Source organism: Tursiops truncatus, chromosome 5 (genome assembly GCF_011762595.2).
Source record: "Tursiops truncatus isolate mTurTru1 chromosome 5, mTurTru1.mat.Y, whole genome shotgun sequence".
In the NCBI taxonomy this organism is placed as follows: domain Eukaryota; kingdom Metazoa; phylum Chordata; class Mammalia; order Artiodactyla; family Delphinidae; genus Tursiops; species Tursiops truncatus.
Window position 1 is genome coordinate 22630275 of NC_047038.1, and position 20281 is coordinate 22650555.

At 35.0% G+C, this 20281-nt stretch overlaps 1 protein-coding gene across 1 annotated transcript in view; it reads right to left on the reverse strand.

Annotated features, from left to right (window-relative positions):
• Nucleotides 1-20281, reverse strand: part of LOC101340069 (bifunctional heparan sulfate N-deacetylase/N-sulfotransferase 3) — a 139851-nt gene that overhangs the window by 90904 nt on the left and 28666 nt on the right. Inside the window, exon 2 of the mRNA XM_033856729.2 lies at nt 5212-5299. Coding sequence (XP_033712620.1) covers nt 5212-5299 — 88 coding nt within the window. The remainder of the gene's footprint in view (nt 1-5211; nt 5300-20281) is intronic.

Consider the following 20281-nt stretch of genomic DNA (forward strand, 5'->3'; position numbering starts at 1 on the left):
GCTCCGCAATGGCAGAGGCCACAACAGTGACAGTGAGAGGTCCGCGTACCGCAAAAAAAAAAAAAAAAAAAGAATGTAAGAACTAATCAAGCCATTATATTAACTGACTGGCCTGATAAACGAGTCACCCACATCGAGGATTCTTGGGGCTTCTGAGTGATTATCTTACAGCTCTGGGAAGCCATCCAGAGAGGAATGCAAAGGAATAGGAAAATGGAGGTAGGGGCTTAGAATATCTGATGACCCCAATCATGGCGAAGTCTTGCGTCCTGCTACCTTTCAGGTGATAAATAAGGCGGCCCTGGTAAAGAAGTATTAGCTATGTGCGACTGGTGATGCTTAAATACATGTTGGGTTTTTTTTCTTGTTATTGTTTTGTTTTTACGTAAGGATTATGTCATTTGGTTTCCCTGCAATTAAACATCTCTACTTACATACTCTCCTCTTGTTTAACATTTTGTATGTCCTCAGGACACCATATTAGTTAAGATTACAGTCAGTTACTTGTTGCAGTTTTACTTTCCCATACTGAAAATAGGCAGATGTCTCTTGGGGTTTCCCAGTAATCAGTTCATTTCTGATTTCCACCTCCCATGGGAAAAGTGAGCTGAGATTTCCTAGTTTATGAAAAGTCATCCTTCCTACTACCTTTAATCTCTATTTCCCGTCTCCTATAGCTCCTATCTTTCCCTGCATCCTTCTTCTTATCTCTTTATTCATTTTTCTAGTTGGCCTTTACCCAAAGTTTATTTATGAGGACAGCGCAACAGATTTCAGAATTCTTTGGAAAGATTGCTCAGGTATTTGGTGTCCTTTCCTGAATATCATGGTGAAATCTGCTATTAAAATATTCATACATTTTAATCATGCAAGAGTCAGACAAACGATGTCTGCCCTCTGACAGACATATAAAATCATAGTAGGCATAATTGTATGCCTTTCCTTTTTTCTTTATAACTCTCTCTTATCTGATTTCCTTTAATCCTACTTTGGGGATGTTTTACGTCAGAATTAATATATTGAGAACAAGTGTCTGTTGCCTAACTCTTTAAACATCATGATAAAAAAGTTGAAACATAGTTATTCATGGTTGGATTGTGCTGGCCTCTTGCTACTCCCTTATTCCTCCACTTTACACACTTTTGCCAGAACTGGAGAGAGAAGAACTAGAAGTCAAATTCCTCAATTTTAAGTGTCATTTCTTAAGTTGTTACAAAACTACACTGAAATTTTATAGTTAATGCAAATTATTATTTTATTATATATCTATTTAAATAACATGTCTCTTCAGTATTTTATCTGTAGTATTTCCTACTCTGATATTATATTAAAAACCATTATTGATTGAGACTGTCTTAAGTGTTTTTCAAGTATAGTCTCATTTAATTCTCACTACAACCCTATGCGCTAGGGGCTACTGCTAACGCCATTTTATAGATAAGGAAATTGATATTTGGAGAGGCAAAGTAATTTGTCACAAGTCACTGGGAATACTGGGATAGAACCTGAATTCAGAACCTGAAATCTAACCCAGATTATACAACTCTAAATTCAGGACCCTTAACCATCATTCACTGACCAAATGTGGAGTTTAGAAATAAGATTAGCATTTACTAATTCATGTAACATTGCTCTTCACATTGTTAATTAATTCTGTGATAGAATTTACAAATACTATTGGTTCTCAGTGATTTGGGAAAATATACAAACCTAAAGAACCTATAGATAAGGGGAAGGAAACTTTTGCCATTCAGCTTCCTTAATCAAGGATTGCCAATTAAATGATAAAAACCCATTTTTTTTCCCTAATACATAAGACTTGGGCTCTGACTGACCTTAAGTTAAGAGTATTTTTTGACACTTAAGTAGCTATATGACCTTGGGCCCCTCTAAGTTTCTATGTTATTATCTAGAAAACAAGGTAACACATTCTTTAACTCCTAGGATTCAATGAAAAGGTACATGAAAAGTGCTTAGCTAAGTACCTAGAATATGGCGCTGCTCACTAAAAGGGAACTATAATTTTTATTCTTTCATCTCTCTATTTCTCACAAAATGCACAAATCTTTCAAAAAGTAAAGTACATCAAACAAGATGAAACCCTCTCCTGAAATGAAGTCTTACTAGTATGACAGTGCTGTTTTTCTCCTTCCCTTAAAGACTGAATAAAATAGAATTTTTAATAGAAAAAGGAGTTACTCATTTAGAAAGGAAGGCTGTGTGATTCAATTAAACTTTACAATATTTAATTTTTGAAGGATTCAGAGTATTAAATTTTATATCTGTTCCCATTGAAAACTGATTTTACTGGTTTTAGACAAGTCTAGCTAAGTTTTTGTGGAAGCTTGCAGGTCTTATACAGACAATAAAACTCATTCAAGCCTTTTCCTTAGATTCCTCCTGTGTTCTACTGTTCCTGGCTTAGAGAGAGGATATACCTACTGTGAGCTGTGGGAAGTACCCAAGTAAGGAAAGAGGTCAAATCTTTCAGAAACAAGAATGAAGGAGAGCCACTGGCTACAGTCATTCTTTAGCATTCATCACTGGGCAAAAAACTGAGTTGCCAGGAGTGCTTTATTATATTTCTATTATGTTTGGGAAAAAGTTTTAATTATTCTTAATATTTAGAGTGATTTTCTTTCATAACACAACATGGTCAAATTTTATTCTCTGACCTTGTTCCATATAAATACTAATAGTTAAAATAAAGGTAACTTTATTTTCATTCAATCATTTATTCATTAATTCATTTTTTTTTCAGTAGGCACTGTCCTACTTGCTGGTGTTACAGCAGTAAAGCCTTTGTAGAGTGTTCATTTTAGTGAGGGAAGAAAGACAACAGATAATTTAAAAATAAAGTACATTCAACATCCATTCATAATAAAACATTAGAAATCTAGGAATAGAAGGGAGCTTTCTTAAGCTAATAAAGACTTTCTATAAAACTGTCCATTGAAAGAATTCCCCTCAAGAACAGGAAGAAAACTACTGAAGGATTTCCCCTGAGGTCAGGAACAAGATATGAGTGTTACTATCACCATCTTTAATGTTTATGGGAGATCCAAGCTAGTGCAATAGGCAAGGAAAAGAAAAAGAATTCATAAAGCTTAGAAAGGAAGAAATAAAATTTTTACTATTCAAAAATTATATGACTGAATAGGTAGAAAATCCAAAAGAATCTATAAACTATAAAATTAATAAGTGAATGTAGCAAGGTTGCTAAATACAAGATCAGTACACAAAATCAATTATATTATTATTATTATACTATCAAAAGAGAAATGGAAAACTTTAAAAAAAGACACCATTTACTATTGCATCAAAAACCCCACCAAGGAATTAATATAAAAACAATAAAGTTGTATCAAGTGTAGTTAACGAGGACCTAAATGTGTTCAAGAATAGGAAGACTCGATATTTAGGATAGCAATTCTCCCCAAACTAATTAATAGATTTAATGTAATTTAAATAAAAATTAAAGGTTTTAAATTTAAATAAAAATTTAAAAAATTTAAATAAAAATTTGAGGTTCTTTGTAGATATTGGTAAGCTGATTTTAAAATTTACATAAAAATGCAAAGGACCAAGAATTGCCAAGGCAATCTTGAAGAAGATGAACAAACTTAGAGGACTTACAATAGCAGATATTAAAATTAATTATAAAGTTACAGTAAATAAGACAGTATGATGACACAAATGGAACCAATGGACAGGAGAGTACAGAAACAGAGTCCACATATATATGGTCATCTAATTTGTGACAATGATGATACCATGGAACAGTGAGAAAAGGATGGTCTTTTCAATACTTGGTACCAACTTGACATGTTTATGGAAAAAAAGAAGGTATCTTGGCCCTTATCTCACACATACACAAAAATCAATTCCAGATGGATCTCAGATAGATACATTTTAAGCATGTAGGAACATATTTTTATGATCTTGTGGCATGCAGAGATGTCTTTAAAAAGACACAAAAAAGGAAAAAAAAGATAAATTGGACTACATTAAGATGTTTGTTCATCAAAAAATACCAGTAGGAATGTAAAAAAGATAAACCACACATTAGGAGAAAGTATTTGCAACACAGATAAGGGACAAAGGGCTCATTAAGAGTATATAACGAATTTCTACAAATCAATAAGTAAAAGCAGACAACTCAATAAAAAAAAACCACTGAGGTATTTCAAAACAGAAGATATCCAAATGGTCAATAAATATATGAAAGAAGCTCAGTTTCACTACTTAGTGAAATGTACATTCAAGTCATACATAATATGATATCTCTACTGCCCACCAGAAAGGCTAAAGTTAAAAAGACAAATAATATTAAATACTGGTGAGAATGTAGAGCAACAGGAAAACTTACATACTGTTGGAAATAAAAACTGGCACAACCACTCTGAAAATCTGTTTGGCATTTTCTACTAAAGCTGATCATAAATGTACCACATAACTAGCAATTCTACTCCTGGTTGATAACCAACAGAAAAGAATACATATGTCCTCTGAAGGACAGGTACAAAAAAGTTCTTAACACAACTATGCAAAAAAAAAGCCAAAGACTGGAAACAACCCAACCATCCACATTGGAGGAATGGAATAAAGAAATTCTGGTAAATTCAAAAAATGGAATACTACAGAACAATGACGATGAAAAAATTACAACTATGCACAATGACGTCTGCAAAACCAAAATAATGTTGAACAAAACAAGCTGTATATAGAAGAGTCCATACTATATGATTCCTTTTATACACATCTCAAAGCCAGGCAAACTAATTTATGATATTAGAAGTTAGGATAGTGGTTTTCTTTGAGGGAAGCTAGTGACTAAGGCAGCACAAGGGAGGGGGTGTGTGAGTTTCTGGAAGTATCTCATTCTTGATCTGCATGCTGGTTATGGAGCTCTGTACACTTTGTGAAAATTCATTGAGCACTATACCTATTACTTATGCAGTTTTATATATGTAAATTATAGTTCAATAGAAAAAAAGCCCATTAAATAATAATATGGTGAATAAACTTTCCAACTATTAACATTTTGTAAAGGTGAAAAAATAATAGGTTAAATGAAACTGAATAATATGAAGAAAATAAAGTAGGGGAGAGACACAGGGAATACGGGAAGGTGTGAAGAAGAGGGGTCATAATTTTAAAAAGAGTGGTCAGAGAGGCTTTAATGAGAATAGTTAATCTCCTTTTTCTTACCTGTATGGTAAAATTTCCCTGAAAATCCCAGGTTGAACGTAAAATTTGTGATTTGTGCACGCAAAAGATTCTGAGTATCAAGCAGGGCCTGAAATACATAATTTAAAAAAATATATCAGGTAGAGCATGGCCTTGAGAAGATATCTTCCTTTAGCATTCAAAAGGTAAAACTACTCCTTTAGACATGAGAGAATTAAATGATGGAAAGTAGTTTCTTTACCACCTTACAACTAGCAAGAAGCTTCTGAGATTACATAAATACATACTTATATATATCCTTTAGCTGCAATAAATCAGCAAAAAATGTCACCTAGAAAAAGGAAGTTAAATGAAAAGTTTATTCTTCATGTATCAAAGGAAGTAGTATCTAGTACATAAAATACATCTCCCTTTACCCCTCAGGGATGTAGTTCACCAGTTGTCAAAAGAAGGACATTCTGTTTAAGTGAAACTATGCAAGAACATATATTGAAAGAAACAGATTGTTGTTTTTCAGATATATCTTTGGTCTTCAAAATACAAAACTTTTCAATCTTTAAGTCTTAGATTCCCCAAAGATAGTGATTATTCTTCAAAAATGGATATCATGGTAAAGTAAATCTGTAATTTGCCCTTCCATTGAAAAACAGATAAAACCCCCTACTAATGACAGGTAAAGCTATTTTGAATCAGAGTTTTAATTGTTATATCCTATAAAGTATTTTTCATGCTATGAGTATTTAATGGACTTCTTTTCCTCTCCTTGTCCTCCTTTTCTTTCTCATTCTTATTTAAGTTCACATTCTTGTATTCCTCTCTCCCCCTCCCCCAGACTCTGGTAGTTGAGTGCCCACCTCAGTGAGGCAAAAAGTAACACTATATGGTAGACCTGTAAAGGATCTTAGTCAACAATTCTTTTATACATGAAGAAACTAAGGAGAAATGACTTGCCCATTTTCAAAGATAAAATTAGTGGTGGATCCAAGGTTAAGGATATAGATCACCTGATTCCATATTGGGTACTCTTTTTACTCTACCACACCAAATCTTTCCCCACCCTTCCATAGTACTGCTGGATCCACAGCAAAATCTTTTCTTAATAGTGTAGCTGATATCTGGAAGCTCTGCCCCATCATGTTCACAGTCTCAATGTTTTTTTGGGTATAAACAGATATACATATTATTCAGAGACCCTCTCATGATTGTATGTGTTCAACAGTTATTAGTTGCCATCCCTCTATTATTGATGCTGCTACTATTACTACTCCTAATATGGTTGTTGTTATTGATAGATAATACATATCATCTCTCTGAACTTTTCCCTTCATTTATTAAAGTCGAGACAATTATCTAACTCATAGAATTATGATGAGGAATATTAAAGAGATAATATATATGGGAGTTCTTGATAAATTTTTTTAAAAGTGGCGTAAAATGGATGAAGAAGATGTGGTACATATATACAATGGAATACTATGCAGCCATAAAAAGGAACAAAACTGGGTAATTTGTAGAGACATGGATGGACCTAGAGTGTCATACAGAGTGAAGTAAGTCAGAAAGAGAAAAACAAATATTGTATATTAACGCATATACGTGGAATCTAGAAAAATGGTATAGATGACCTTATTTGCCAAGCAGAAATAGAGACACAGACGTAGAGAACAAATATATGGATACCATGGGGGAAACGGGTAGGGTGGGAGGAACTGGGAGATTGGGATTGACACATATACACTATTGATACTATGTATAAAATAGACAGCTGATGAGAACATACTGTATAGCACAGGGAACTCTACTTAATGCACTGTGGTGTCCTAACTGGGAGGGAAATTCAAAAGGGAGGGGATATATGTATATGTATGGCTGATTCATTTTGCTGTGCAGTAGAAGCTAACACAACATTGTAAAGCAACTATACTCCAATAAAGGTTAAAAAAATATTATCAGCAATATATTATATATTAATATATGTATATAATTATATATTACTGATAATTATATCTATAATTATCTATATCTGTATATCTATATCTGTATATTATATATATCTCATCTACTTATTTTTTTAATTGAAATATAGTTGGCATACAATATTATGTTAGCTTCAGGAGTATAAAATAGTGATTTGACATTTATACTATGAAATGATCAACACCTGAAGTCTAGCAACCATCTGTCCCCATACAAAGTTGTTACAGTATTACTGGCCATATTCCTTATGCGAAAATTACATCCCCATGACTTATTTATTTTATAATCAGAAGTTTGTACTTCTTAATCTCCCTCACGTATTTCACTCATTTCCCCCACACCCCTGCCCTTTGGCAACCACCCATTTGTTCTTAGTATCTACGAGTCTGTTTACATTTTGTTTTGTTTTGTTTTTTAGACTCTATGTATAAGTGAGATCATATGGAATTTATCTTTCTCTGTCTATTTACTTCACTTAGCATAATACTCTCTAGATCCATCCATGCTGTTCCATGGCAAGATTTCACTCTTTTTTACGGCTAATATTCTACCGTATATACATACCACTCTTCTTTATCCATTCATCCATCAATGGACCTTAGGTTGCTTCCATATCTTGGCTATTATAAATAATACTACAATGAACATAGGGGTGCACATATTTTTAAAAATTATTTTATTTATTTATTTTAACATCTTTATTGGAGTATAATTACTTTACAGTGTTGTGTTAGTTTCTGCTGTATAACAAAGTGAATCAGCTATACCTATACATATATCCCCATATCCCCTCCCTCTTGCGTCTCCCACTCTAGGTCCACCCACCTCACTACAAATAACTCAATTTTGTTTCTTTTTATGGCTGAGTAACATTCCATTGTATATACGTGCCACATCTTCTTTATCCATTCATCTGTCAATGGACACTTAGGTTGCTTCCACGTCCTGGCTATTGTAAATAGAGCTTCACTGAACATTTTGGTACATGACACTTTTTGAATTATGGTTTTCTCAGGGTATATGCCCAGTAGTGGAACTGCTGGGTTGTATGGTAGTTCTATTTTTAGTTTTTTAAGGAACCTAAGAAACTAAAAACTAAAAACTAAAACTAAAAACTAAAACTATTTTTAGTTTTTAGTTTTTTAGTTTTTTTTTTTTTTAACTGTTCTCCATAGTGGAGAACATTCCCTCCAACAGTGCAAGAGGGTTCCCTTTTCTCCACACCCTCTCCAGCATTTATTGTTTGTAAATTTTTTGATGATGGCCATTCTGACCAGTGTGAGGTGATACCTCATTATAGTTTTGATTTGCATTTCTCTAATGGTTAGTGATGTTGACCATCCTTTCATGTGTTTGTTGGCAATCTGTATATCTTCTTTGGAGAAATGTCTATTTAGGTCTTCTGCCCATTTTTGGATTGGGTTGTTTGTTTTTTTGATATTGAGCTGCGTGAGCTGCTTGTATATTTTGGAGATTAATCCTTTGTCAGTTGCTTCGTTTGCAAATATGTTCTCCCATTCTGAGGGTGGTTTTTTGCACATATGTTTTTGAATTAGTGTTTTTTTTTTTTTTTTTTTTTGCGGTACGCGGGCCTCTCGCTGTTGTGGCCTCTCCCGTTGCAGAGTACAGGCTCCGGACGCGCAGGCTCAGTGGCCATGGCCCACGGGCCCAGCCGCTCCGTGGCATGTGGGATCTTCCCGCACCGGGGCACGAACCCGTGTCCCCTGCATCGGCAGGCGGACTCTCAACCACTGCGCCACCAGGGAAGCCCCTTGAATTAGTGTTTTTGTTTTCTTTGGGTAAATACTCAGAAGTGAAATTGCTGGATGATATGGTAGTTCTATTTTTAAGTTTTTGAGGAAGCTTCATACTGTTTTCCATGGTGGCTGCACCAATTTACAATCCCACCAGTAGTATATGAGGGTTCCCTTTTCTCCATATCCTCTCTAGCACTTGTTATTTCTTGTCATTTTGATGGTAGCTATTCTGACAGACATCTTTTCATGTGTCTGTTGGCCATCTGTATGTCTTCTTTGGAATAATGTCTATTCAGATCCTCTTCCCATTTTTAAATGGATTGGGTTTTTTTTTTTGGTATGGTATTGAGTTTCATGAATTTTTTTATATATTTTGGATATCAAACCCTTATTGGATATGTTATTTACAAATATCTTCTACCATTCAGTAGTCTGCCTTTTCATTTGGTTGATGGTTTTCTTCAAAAAGCTTTTGGTTTGATATAGTACTACTTGTTTCTTTTTATGTTTGTTTTCCTTGCCTGAGGAGATACATCCAAAAAATATTGTTAAGACTGATGTCAAAGAAAGTACTGCCTATGTTTTTTTCTAGAAGTTTTATGGTTTCAGGTCTTACATTTAAGTCTTTAATCCATATTGAGTTTATTTCTGTATATGGTATGAGAAAGTGCTCCAGTTTGATCCTTTTGCATATAGTTTTCCAAGCACCATTTATTAAAGAGGCTGTCTGTTCCCCATTTTATATTCTTGTCTCCTTTGTCATAGATTAATTGACCATCTAAGTGTGGTTTATTTCTGTGTTCTCTATTCTGTTCCATTGTTCTATGTGTCTGTTTTTGTGCCAGTACCATAATATTTTGATTACTGTAGCTTTGTAGGACTGCATGAAATCAGGGAGCATGATACCTTCAGCTCTGTTCTTTCTCAAAATTGTTTTGGTTATTTGGGGTTCCACGCAAATTTTAGAGTTATTTGTTCTAGTTCTGTGAAAAATGTCATTGGTTTTTTGATAGGATTTGCACTGAATCCGTAGATTGCCTTGGGTACTCTGGAGATTTTAACAATATTAATTCTTCCAATCCATGAGCACAGTATATCTTTCCATTTGTTTGTGTAATCTTTAATTTCTTTCATCAATATCTTAGTCTTTGGAGTACAAGACTTTTGCCTTCTTGGTTAGGTTTACTCCTAGGTATTTTATTCTTTTTGATGCAATTGTAAAGGGAATCCTTTTCTTAATTTCTCTGATAGTTCATTACTAGGGTCTAGAAATGCAACTGATTTTTGCACTGATTTTGTATCCTGAAACTTTTTTGAATTCATTTATTAGTTATAATAGTTTTTTTGGTGGAGCCTTTAGGGGTTTCTATATAAAGTATCAAACAGTGACAGTTTTGCTTCTTCCTTTCCAATTTGGATTCCTTTTATTCCTTTTTTTTTTGTCTAATTGCTGTGGCTCAGACTTCTGATACTATGTTGTGAGAGGGGCATATCTTTGTCTTGTTCCTGATCTTAGAGGAAAAGCTTTTAACCTTCACGGTTGCTTCTGATGTTGGCTGTGGGTTTGTCATATACGGCCTTGATTATGTTGAGGTACATTCCCTCTATAACCGCTTTGTTGAGAGTTTTTATCATAAATGGATGTTGAATTTTGTCACAAGTTTTTTTGGCATCTAGTGAGATGATTATGTGATTTTTATCCTTTATTTTGTTAATGTGGTGTATAACATTGATTGATTTGTGGATTTTGAACCATCCTCCATCCCTGGTAAAAATCCCGCTCGATTGGGCTTCCCTGGTGGCGCAGTGGTTGAGAGTCCGCCTGCTGATGCAGGGGACACGGGTTCGTGCCACGGTCCAGGAAGATCCCACATGCCACGGAGCGGCTAGGCCCGTGAGCCATGACCGCTGAGCCTGTGCGTCCGGAACCTGTGCTCCACAACGGGAGAGGACACAACAGTGAGAGGCCCGCGTACCACAAAAAAAAAAAAAAAAATCCTGCTTGATCATGGTGTATGATCTTTTTAATGTATTGTTGAATTCTGTTTGCTAATACTTTTTTAAGATTTTTGCATCTATGTTCATCAGTGATACTGGCGTGTAATATTCCTTTTTTTGTGGTGTCTTTGTCAGGTTTTGGTATCAGGTTGATGCTGGCCTCATAGAATGAATTTAGAAGTGTTCTCTCCTCTTCAGTTTTTTGGAATAGTTCGAAAGAGATGTTAACTCTTCTTTAAATGTTTGGTAGAATTCACCTGTGAAGCCGTCTGGTCCTGGAAATTTTTTTGTTGGAATTTTTTGGATTACTGATTCAATTTCATTACTATTCTGTTCAGATTTTGTATTTCTTCCTGATTCAATCTGTGAGATTATACATTTCTAGGAATATATCCATTTCTAATAGTTTGCCCAATTTGTTGGCATATAGCTGTTCCTAGTAATCTCTTAGGATCCTTTGTATTTCTGTGATGCCAGTTGTACCTTCTCCTCTTTTATTTCTGATTTTATTTATTTGGGCCCTCTCTCTTTTATTCTTGATGAGTGTAGCTAAGGTTCATCAATTTTGTTTATCTTTTCCAAAAACCAGCTATTAGTTTCACTGATTTTTTTCTGTTGTGTTTTTAGTCTCTATTTCATTTATTTCTACTCAGATCCTTATTGTTTCCTTCCTCTTACTGATGTTGGGTTTTGTTTGTTCTTCTTTTCCTAGTTCCTTTAGGTGTAAGGTTAGATTGTTTATTTGAGATTTTCTTGTTCCTGGGGTAAGCCTATATCTCTATAAACTTCCCTGTTAGAACTGTTCTGCTGCTTCCCATAGATTTTGGAACGCTGCGATTCCATTTTCATTTATTTCAAGTATTTTTAAATTTCCTCTTTGATTTCTTCAATGACCCATTGGTTGTTTAGTAGCATATTGTTTAGCATTCACATTTTTATTTTTTGTGGTTTTTTTCTTTTAGTTGATTTCTAGTCTCAGTATTGTGGTCAGAATGCTTGCTATGATTTCAATTTTCTTAAATTTACTGAGACTTTTTTTGTGGCCTAGCATGTGATCTATTCTACAGAAAGTTCCATGTGCTCTTGAAAAGAATGTGTATTCTGCTTTTGGATGGAATGTTCTATATATATATCTATTAAGTCAATTTTATCTAATGTATCATTTAAGGCCAGTGTTTCCTTAGTGATTTTCTGTCTGGATGATCTGTCCATTGTCCCCTACTATTATTGTGTTACTGTCAATTTCTTCCTTTATGTCTGTTAATATATGCTTTATGTATTTAGGTGCTTCTATATACTTACAGGTGTTTGCATATATACTTACAAGTGTTATAGCTTTTTGTTGGATTGATCCCTTTATCATTATGTAAGCCCTTCTTTGTCTCTTGTTACAGTCTTTGTTCTAAACTCTATTTTGTCTAATATAAGTATTGCAATCCCAGCTTTCATTTTGTTTCCATTTTCATGGAATATCTTTTTTCATTCCCTCACTGACAGTATGTGTTTTAAATCTGAAATGAGTCTCTTGTAGGCATATATATTTGGGTCTTGTTTTTTAATCCATTCAACTCTATATCCTTTGATTGGAGCATTTAGTCCCTTTACATTTAAAGCAATTATTGATAGGTATGTATTAATTGCCATTTTTTATTGTTTTCTACTTTTTTTGTAGTTCTTTGTTCTTTTCTTCTTCTCTTGCCCTCTTCCCTTATGATTTGATGACTATTGTTAGTGTTATGTTTGGATTCCTTTCTCCTTATTTTTTATGTATCTATTATAGGTTTTTGGTTTGTGGTTACCATGAGGTTTATATATAACAACATTTATGTATGCTTATTTTAAGCTGATGATCTCTTAGGTTCAAACACCTTCTAACAGCCTTATATTTTTACAGCCCCCCCCCAGATTTTATGTTTTTGATGTCATATTTTACATCTTTTTATTTTACGTATCCTTTAATTATTGTAGATATAGATTATTGTAGACATAGATCATTTTACTACTTTGGCTTTTAACCTTCCTACTAGTTTACATGTGATTAATCCACTACCTTTGCTATGTTTGCTTTTATCAATCAGATTTTTCCTTTCATACTTTTCTTATTTCTAGTTGGGGCTTTTTCTTTTCTGCACAGTAAAGTGCCTTTAACATTTCTTGTAAGGCCAGTTTAGCAGTGATGAACTCTTTCAGCATTTGCTCATCTGTAAAACACTTTGTCTCCTTCAACTGTGAACTTTAACCTTAATGGTTAGAATATTCTTGGTTGTAGGTTGTTTCCTTTTGGCATTTTGAATTATCATGCCACTCTCTTCTAGCCTGCAAAGCATCTGCTGAAAAGTCAGCTCATGGTCTTAGGGCAGTTTCCTTGTACATAACTAGTTGTTTTTTCTCATGCTGATTTTAAGATTCTCTCTTTAATTTTAGTTAAAATGTGTATTGGTGTGGACCTCTTTGACTTCATCTTCTTGGGGACTCTCTGTGCTTCTTGAAACTGGATGTCTATTTCCTTCCCAGGGTTAGGGATATTTTCAGCTATTTTTCCTTTCTTTTTTTTCTTTAATATTTATTTATTTGGCTGCATCGGGTCTTAGTTGTGGGATCTTCACTGAGGCATGTGGGATCTTTCATTGCGGTGCATGGGCTCTTTGTTGCGGCACGCAGGCTTCTCTCTGGTTGTGGTGCGCAGGATCCTCTCTAGTTGTGGCGTGTGGGCTCCAAAGCATATGGGCTCAGTAGTTGTGGCATGCAGGCTCTCCAGTTGTGGTGTGCGGACTCTAGAGCACACAGGCTTAGTTGCCTCATGGCATGTGGGATCTTAGTTCCCCAACCAGGGATCGAACCCATGTCCCCTGCATTGGAAGGTGGATTCTTAACCACTGGACACCAGGGAAGTCCCCAGCTATTTTTTCTTAAAAAACGTTTTCTGCTGTCTTCTCGTCTCTTCTTCTTCTGGGACCCTATAATGTGAATGTTAATATGCTTGATATTGTCCCAGAAGTCTCTTAAGCCATTCTTATCAAAACAATTTTTTTCTCTTTTCTGTTCAGCTTGGGTGATTTCCACTACTCTGTCTTTCAGATTGCTGATCTGTTCTTCTGTATCATCTAATCTACTGTTGATATCCTCTAGTATATTTTTCATCCCATTTATTGTATTCTTCAGCTCTGATGGGTTCTTTCTTATATTTTCTAATTCTCTCTTGTAGTTTTCACTGTGTTCATCCATTCTTCTCCTGAGATCAGTGAGCATCTTTATGATCATTACCTTGAGCTCTTTATTGGGTATATTGCTTATCTCCATTTTGGTTAATGTTTTTACCTGGGATTTTGTCTTGTTCCATCATATGGAACATATTCCTTCATCTCCTCATTTTGTATAATTCTCTGTTTGTTTTTCTATGTATTAGATAGTGGTGTTATGTCTTCCAATCTCGGAGAAGTAGCCTTATGTACGAGACATGTTATGGGGACCAGCAGAAAGTTCCCTGCTGGCCACCTAAGATAGATGTTACAGAGGTGTCTCCTATGTGGGCTGTATGTGTGCCCTTCTGTTGTATCAGGGCCGACTATCGTGGCTATGCTGGTAGGTGGAGCTGGTTCCTGGCCCAGCTGGTTGCCAAGGCCCTGCTGGTGGACAGGGCAAGTCTCCCATGATAATGGGCTAGAAGGTGGATTCCAAAACGGCGCTTGCCAGTGCCCATGTCAGCACTGTACAATGACATCTCAAAGACGGCTGTTGCCAGAGTCTCATGGGGAGTCTCAGCTGCCTTTTGCCTCTCTGGGAGGCTCTCCAATATCAGCCAGTGGTTCTGACCCAGGCACTTCTCAAATTACTGCCTCAACACTGGGACTTGGACTGTGTGAGATTTTGTGGGTGCCCTTTGTGCATGTCCTTTAAACACAGAGTCTCATTATCCTATAGAACTTTGGCTCTCCTGAATGTAAACTCTGCTGGTTTTCAAAGTCTGACTTTCTAAGGGCTTGTCTTCATAGTGCAGGACCCCTGGGCTGGGGAGCTTGATATGGGGCTCAGACCTCTCACTCCTTGAGGAGGGGAGGAACTCCTGTTTGTGGGTCATCAACCAGGGGGTGTGGGTCTTGACTAGATAGCATCTCTGCCCTTCCTACCCATCCTGTTGTAGCTCCTTCTTTATATCTTCAGTTGTGGAAGATCTTTTCTGCTACTCTTCAGGTTGTTCTATAGATAGTTGCTCTGTAAGTAGTTGTAATTTTGGTGTGCCCATGAAAGGAGGTGAGTTCAGGGTCTTCGTACTCCATCATCTTGAGATCTCATTTATTTCTTGAAGGTTTTTTCCCCTCATTTTATTTACCTTCAGTATCCTTCTACCCTTCTTTCTCCCCTTCTTCTTGCTTATTTCTTCTACTCAGCTGAATATTCTAGTTGGCTCTTCCTATCTTTCCTTCCCCTTAGATCTTATCTTTCTTCTTCATCCATCTTACTTCATTTCATTCTCTTCTTTTCCTCCTTTCAATGGTGAAAATATGTATTCAAAAATCCATCTTAAAATCATTTCTTGTGTGTTCACTGCTTTATTCTTAAAGTTAGAAATTTTTTCTTTTTATCTCCCTGAAAATAAAATCCCCAAACTACACTTGAACTTTACTTTGTGATTCTAGATTGTTTTTTTAAATTTACATTTACAATATTTAATAGGAAAAAACCCAAACAAATCTATCCTATGATTAGACCTCGGAAGCAAATTTAGTACCTGTTAACTAACCTCTAAATCAACTACAATACATTGACTCAAATTATTGAATTAGCTCTGATTTTGCAGGCTTGACTTGGCATTTTACATATTTATTCAATGTTCTGGAAATAAACATTAAAACACATAAAAGATATATTGAAACAGATGGCAGCTACTAATATTATGACTATGTATAGTGAAGAGGGAAGTTTATTTCTAGATAATAATTTATAAAGTTAAGTAGTAATATTTCTTATGTTTTACATTGCTTTTATGAAACAGATTTTGGGAGTGTCTATGAGAACAATGTTATATATTCACCCATTATTTCTGTCTTTTCAAAATATGCTTTTGTGCAGGAAGCTGGAATACTCAGTAATATTCTTTTTTTTTCTCAGTAATATTCTTAAATCATATCCTTTTTGTTAAACTCTTCATTGCTAGAATGTTTTTATTCATCATTATTCTATTTATAACTGATATAGTCTATTATTCCTATGAACATTTATATAAAATGATATAAAATAATACTTTATGTGCAACATGTCTAAAATGCTTTATCCTTTATGTGCAACATGTCTAAAATGCTGTAATAATATCTAAAATCTAATCATAATAATCTAAATCAATATTCCAGTACCAAATTCAGAAAACCACATGTATTCTGGGCAAGCAAACACTCTCTGATATGCAAACTACTTTGGCCATGGAGGAGGTAACTGATCACTGCCACGTGCAGAGGTATTATTTACTGGTCTCCTCCAATCTAAGAACCCTAAGAACATAGATGTGTACTGTCAGAAATGGTCTGATTATTGAAAGATGGTACTTAAGTGTTCCAAAACTTTGAATATATTTAGCAGGCTAATTCACAATTCTACGTGTCAGTGATTATCTTTAAAATATCACATCTTTTTCTAATTAAAAAAAAATTAAAATCACTAATAAATCTACCTCTCAGGATAAATTAATATTATGATGTAATCCCATCCCATTTTTACCAATAACTACATATACCTATGTATATGTAGATATATGGATGTATAAGTGAAATTAGAGCCATAAAGTAAAAATTAGAACTGTGTCAATTATGATTAAAAATACAGTTTTGAATTTTGCCTTTTCCATTTAACAGTATATCATGAGCTTTCTCCTGTCACATTAACCATCCAAAACCAAAATTTTTAATGGATGCTGAATATTACATCAAATGGATATACTATAATTTATTGAACCGTTTTATACTACTGTTGTACATTTAGATTGTTTAATTTTTTTGTCTAATATAAATACTGCTCTGTGTATCAATACATATTTTTATAGCAAAGGAGTAACCATTTCTGCAGGAGAAAATAATTCTGCTTACTCTTCAGCAAACAAAACAGTTTCTGATTGGTGTCACACACTGAATTCCTAGGATGGTATGGAATTGATTAGGGCTACTCATGGTTGAGAGAAATGCATACTCTGAGATATTACGGTAGGGTGTCTGGATAGCCTCAATGGCACTTTCTTTGAGGTTCCATGAATTTGTGAATGCGGGGTAGGGGTGGGCTGGTAAGAAAGAAAGGAAGAGAATATGGAATACATGGGACCTCCCAGGATCCTCTATCAGCTAGAAAGGGTTATTATGACTTTCCCAGCCTTTCTACTGATCCTCACAACTGCAGCCAACTCAGGGTCCCATCGCCACCCCTGAGAAATGCCAAAAACTACAAAGGATACAAAAGAGAGAAAGACTGAACTGGCACTGTGTATTCTGTGCCACCAAGAGAATAATGACTGAAGATACTAGAATGCTGCAATTCTGAGTCTGAGATAAAGATAATATAACTTTACATTTGTATTATTGCTTATAATTCTCAAAAAGCTTTCACATATCATCTCACCCGACCTTTACAACAACTTAAGAGAGTCAGGGTAAGCACTATTATTGCCACTTTAAATTTAAGGAAAGTAAGGCTCAGATATGTGAAGTGACTTGCTAAACCCACACAGCAAATAAGAGGCAGAATAGGGGATTTAAACCCATATTTCCATATGGTATAAGCTGTCTTGTCTAGAAACAAGAAAATGAAAAATATCTTGACTAATATGCTTTCCAAGTATAATATCTTATACAGAAAAGTCTTTCAATTTTTTTTAAGACTATGAAACAGACTTTCCTGTCACAAACCATGTCTTTTAAATCTTCCCACACTAATATTTTTGTATTGCTGAGGAAACATAGTGTGTTTTGTTTGTATGTTTATTTATTGATCTATATTCTCTCCCTCCCTTTCTGTGTGTGTATGTGTATATATTTATGTAATCTTTCTTGCGTATGCATTAGCCTTTCACTTATCTATCACAAAAAAAGCATTTAAAATGGAAGAAGCTTAGACCAAACTGATGAAAGTACAGCATTTATAAGTTCACTCATTTATAGTATAGAGTATAGATTAAGGCTTGATAGCCTGAGAGTCAAGGACTTAAAAGTCCTCTATTGTGATTTTCCACAAGCAAGATTGTCTTTCACATTGACATGAAATGTGATTTTCTGTCCTCAGGCCAAGCTGGTAGGCAGATTGCTTTTATGTAATTCCTGTGAAGCTGGCAGGAGGTGACTCATATACATAAATGCCTCTTTCAATCAGGAAGAAGGTGTCAGAGGGCGGGTGGGTGGTGTCTGAATGACTAAGTTTTAAGATGTTGGGGTACTGAAAAAAATCTCCTAAAATGAGAGTTTCTAGGGAGATGCACACATGAGGATCTGGATCACGTCAATGAATCAAAGGAGAACTTTGAAAAGATTTTACTACATTGTTTGAATCTCAGTCTTTACTTCATAACTCAGTGAAAAGAGAAATTCCCTCAACTACTCATAAATTAAAAATAGCTCAGATTTTAAACAAGCTCTTGGAATGAGACTTGATTCCAAGAGGCTCAAATTGAAATATTAAGTACATTGTATGAAAGGGACAGAGGAGTTATGGGTATGAAAAAGTCACGAGAAAGTCACAGAAATTTTTAGAAATAGCCACAGTAGAGGAAGAGTACGTTCCTGAGAAAATAAGTGACTACTCACTATCTCATTCAAGTAAAATCAAACTTTCCTACAGATGGTAGTGCTATGGAACAGAATAAAAGTCTCTGTTGAAATCCCTGAAAGGATTTCAGATAAATGCGAAGTAACAGTATGGCCAAGTATCTAGGTGGTAGTCCATAATAGCCGATGTTCTCAGTAAATGCTCAGTGGAACAGATAAAAGCCAATACAGTAACTGAACTCCTAGGGAAAGCTGAACAGGTTGACAGAGTGAAATGCTTCATTTCATGGCTTTATGTTCTCGTTTTCTCACAAGGCCATGTTATATATCTGTTGTTTTTTCCTCTAAAAAATTTATAGGGGGGCAGAGCAGAAAACAACAAGGGTGGCGCATGTACGAAGTTGTTGACAGGAACCAAGAGTGATCAGTGTGAGTGGGAGTAGGATCCTGGATTAAACGTTACCAACAAAAGGCTGCAATGCTTTTTTCACTCACTTATCACTCTGTGTGTTATGCTGGTTCACTGGCTTTCCCTATATTATAACATCCATTTATTATTTTCAGGGACTATATAACTACTTTCAATTATAGCACCAGAACAGTTTCTATTAGTACTTTTCCCACCTTCATATCTGTTTAAGATTATATATGAATTCTAAATTTCTTCGGTAGTTCTGGACTGTTGTCTAAACTTTTCTAACGGACTTTTTAAAAATTTTATTTTGGAGTTTTCTTGAAGTGGTGAATTTCTGAGAGAGCTCAAAGTATTATTGCAGAAGACTTTGGATATGGTCCACTACTGTCAATAAAGATTTCAGAAAATACAGAACCTTAATTCTGCAGCAAATCTATAGCAAACTTTATTCCAGTGTTAAGAAGCAATCATTATTTTCCACAGCCTGATTTTTATATGAGTTGCTTTAAAAAATGTATAATCGATTTTCTGTGCAGGGTTGCTAAGAAAAAAATTTCTATGGAACTGTTAAAAAGGCAGTTGACCTTTGTTTGTTTTAGTGTAGCATTAGGAGTCTATCTTCTAGAGTTAAAAGTGAGTTTGTATGATTTACCTGAATGAGGGTTTTGTTATTATTGCGGGCTTATCATAATTTACTTTTATAATTTCTGTTTAATGTAATGGCTCTTAAAAAAGCCAACATACTACAGAAGTTGTCATGCTTGCATTTCTCAAAAATGTCACACGGTCATTAAGATTTCTGAGAGAGATTTGAAAATGACCCAAACCAGGAATCATATATTCAAAACGACTGAGAAAAAGATGTTGACTGAGCCTATGAATCTGGCAGTAGGCCATGGTACAAAAAGTGGCATTTAGGCCACAAGTCCAGCTCAAACCTAGCAGGTTGCATGTATTATTGTTCCTAAAGATAGGGAGATAGTTGGGGGAAGTAAGATCGAATAGTTAAAACTTAAAAAGGCACAGAGTCAGACTAGTCATACAGGGTTTTACCCCTGCTCTTCCATTTACAAGCGGTATGACCTTGATAAGTCTGAGTCGCAGTCTACTTTTTTGTAAAATCATACCTCCTTTATGAGAACGCAATGAAGAATGATTGAAATAATTCATGGAAGCACTAGATCAAATAATCAACCTTGGGGAGG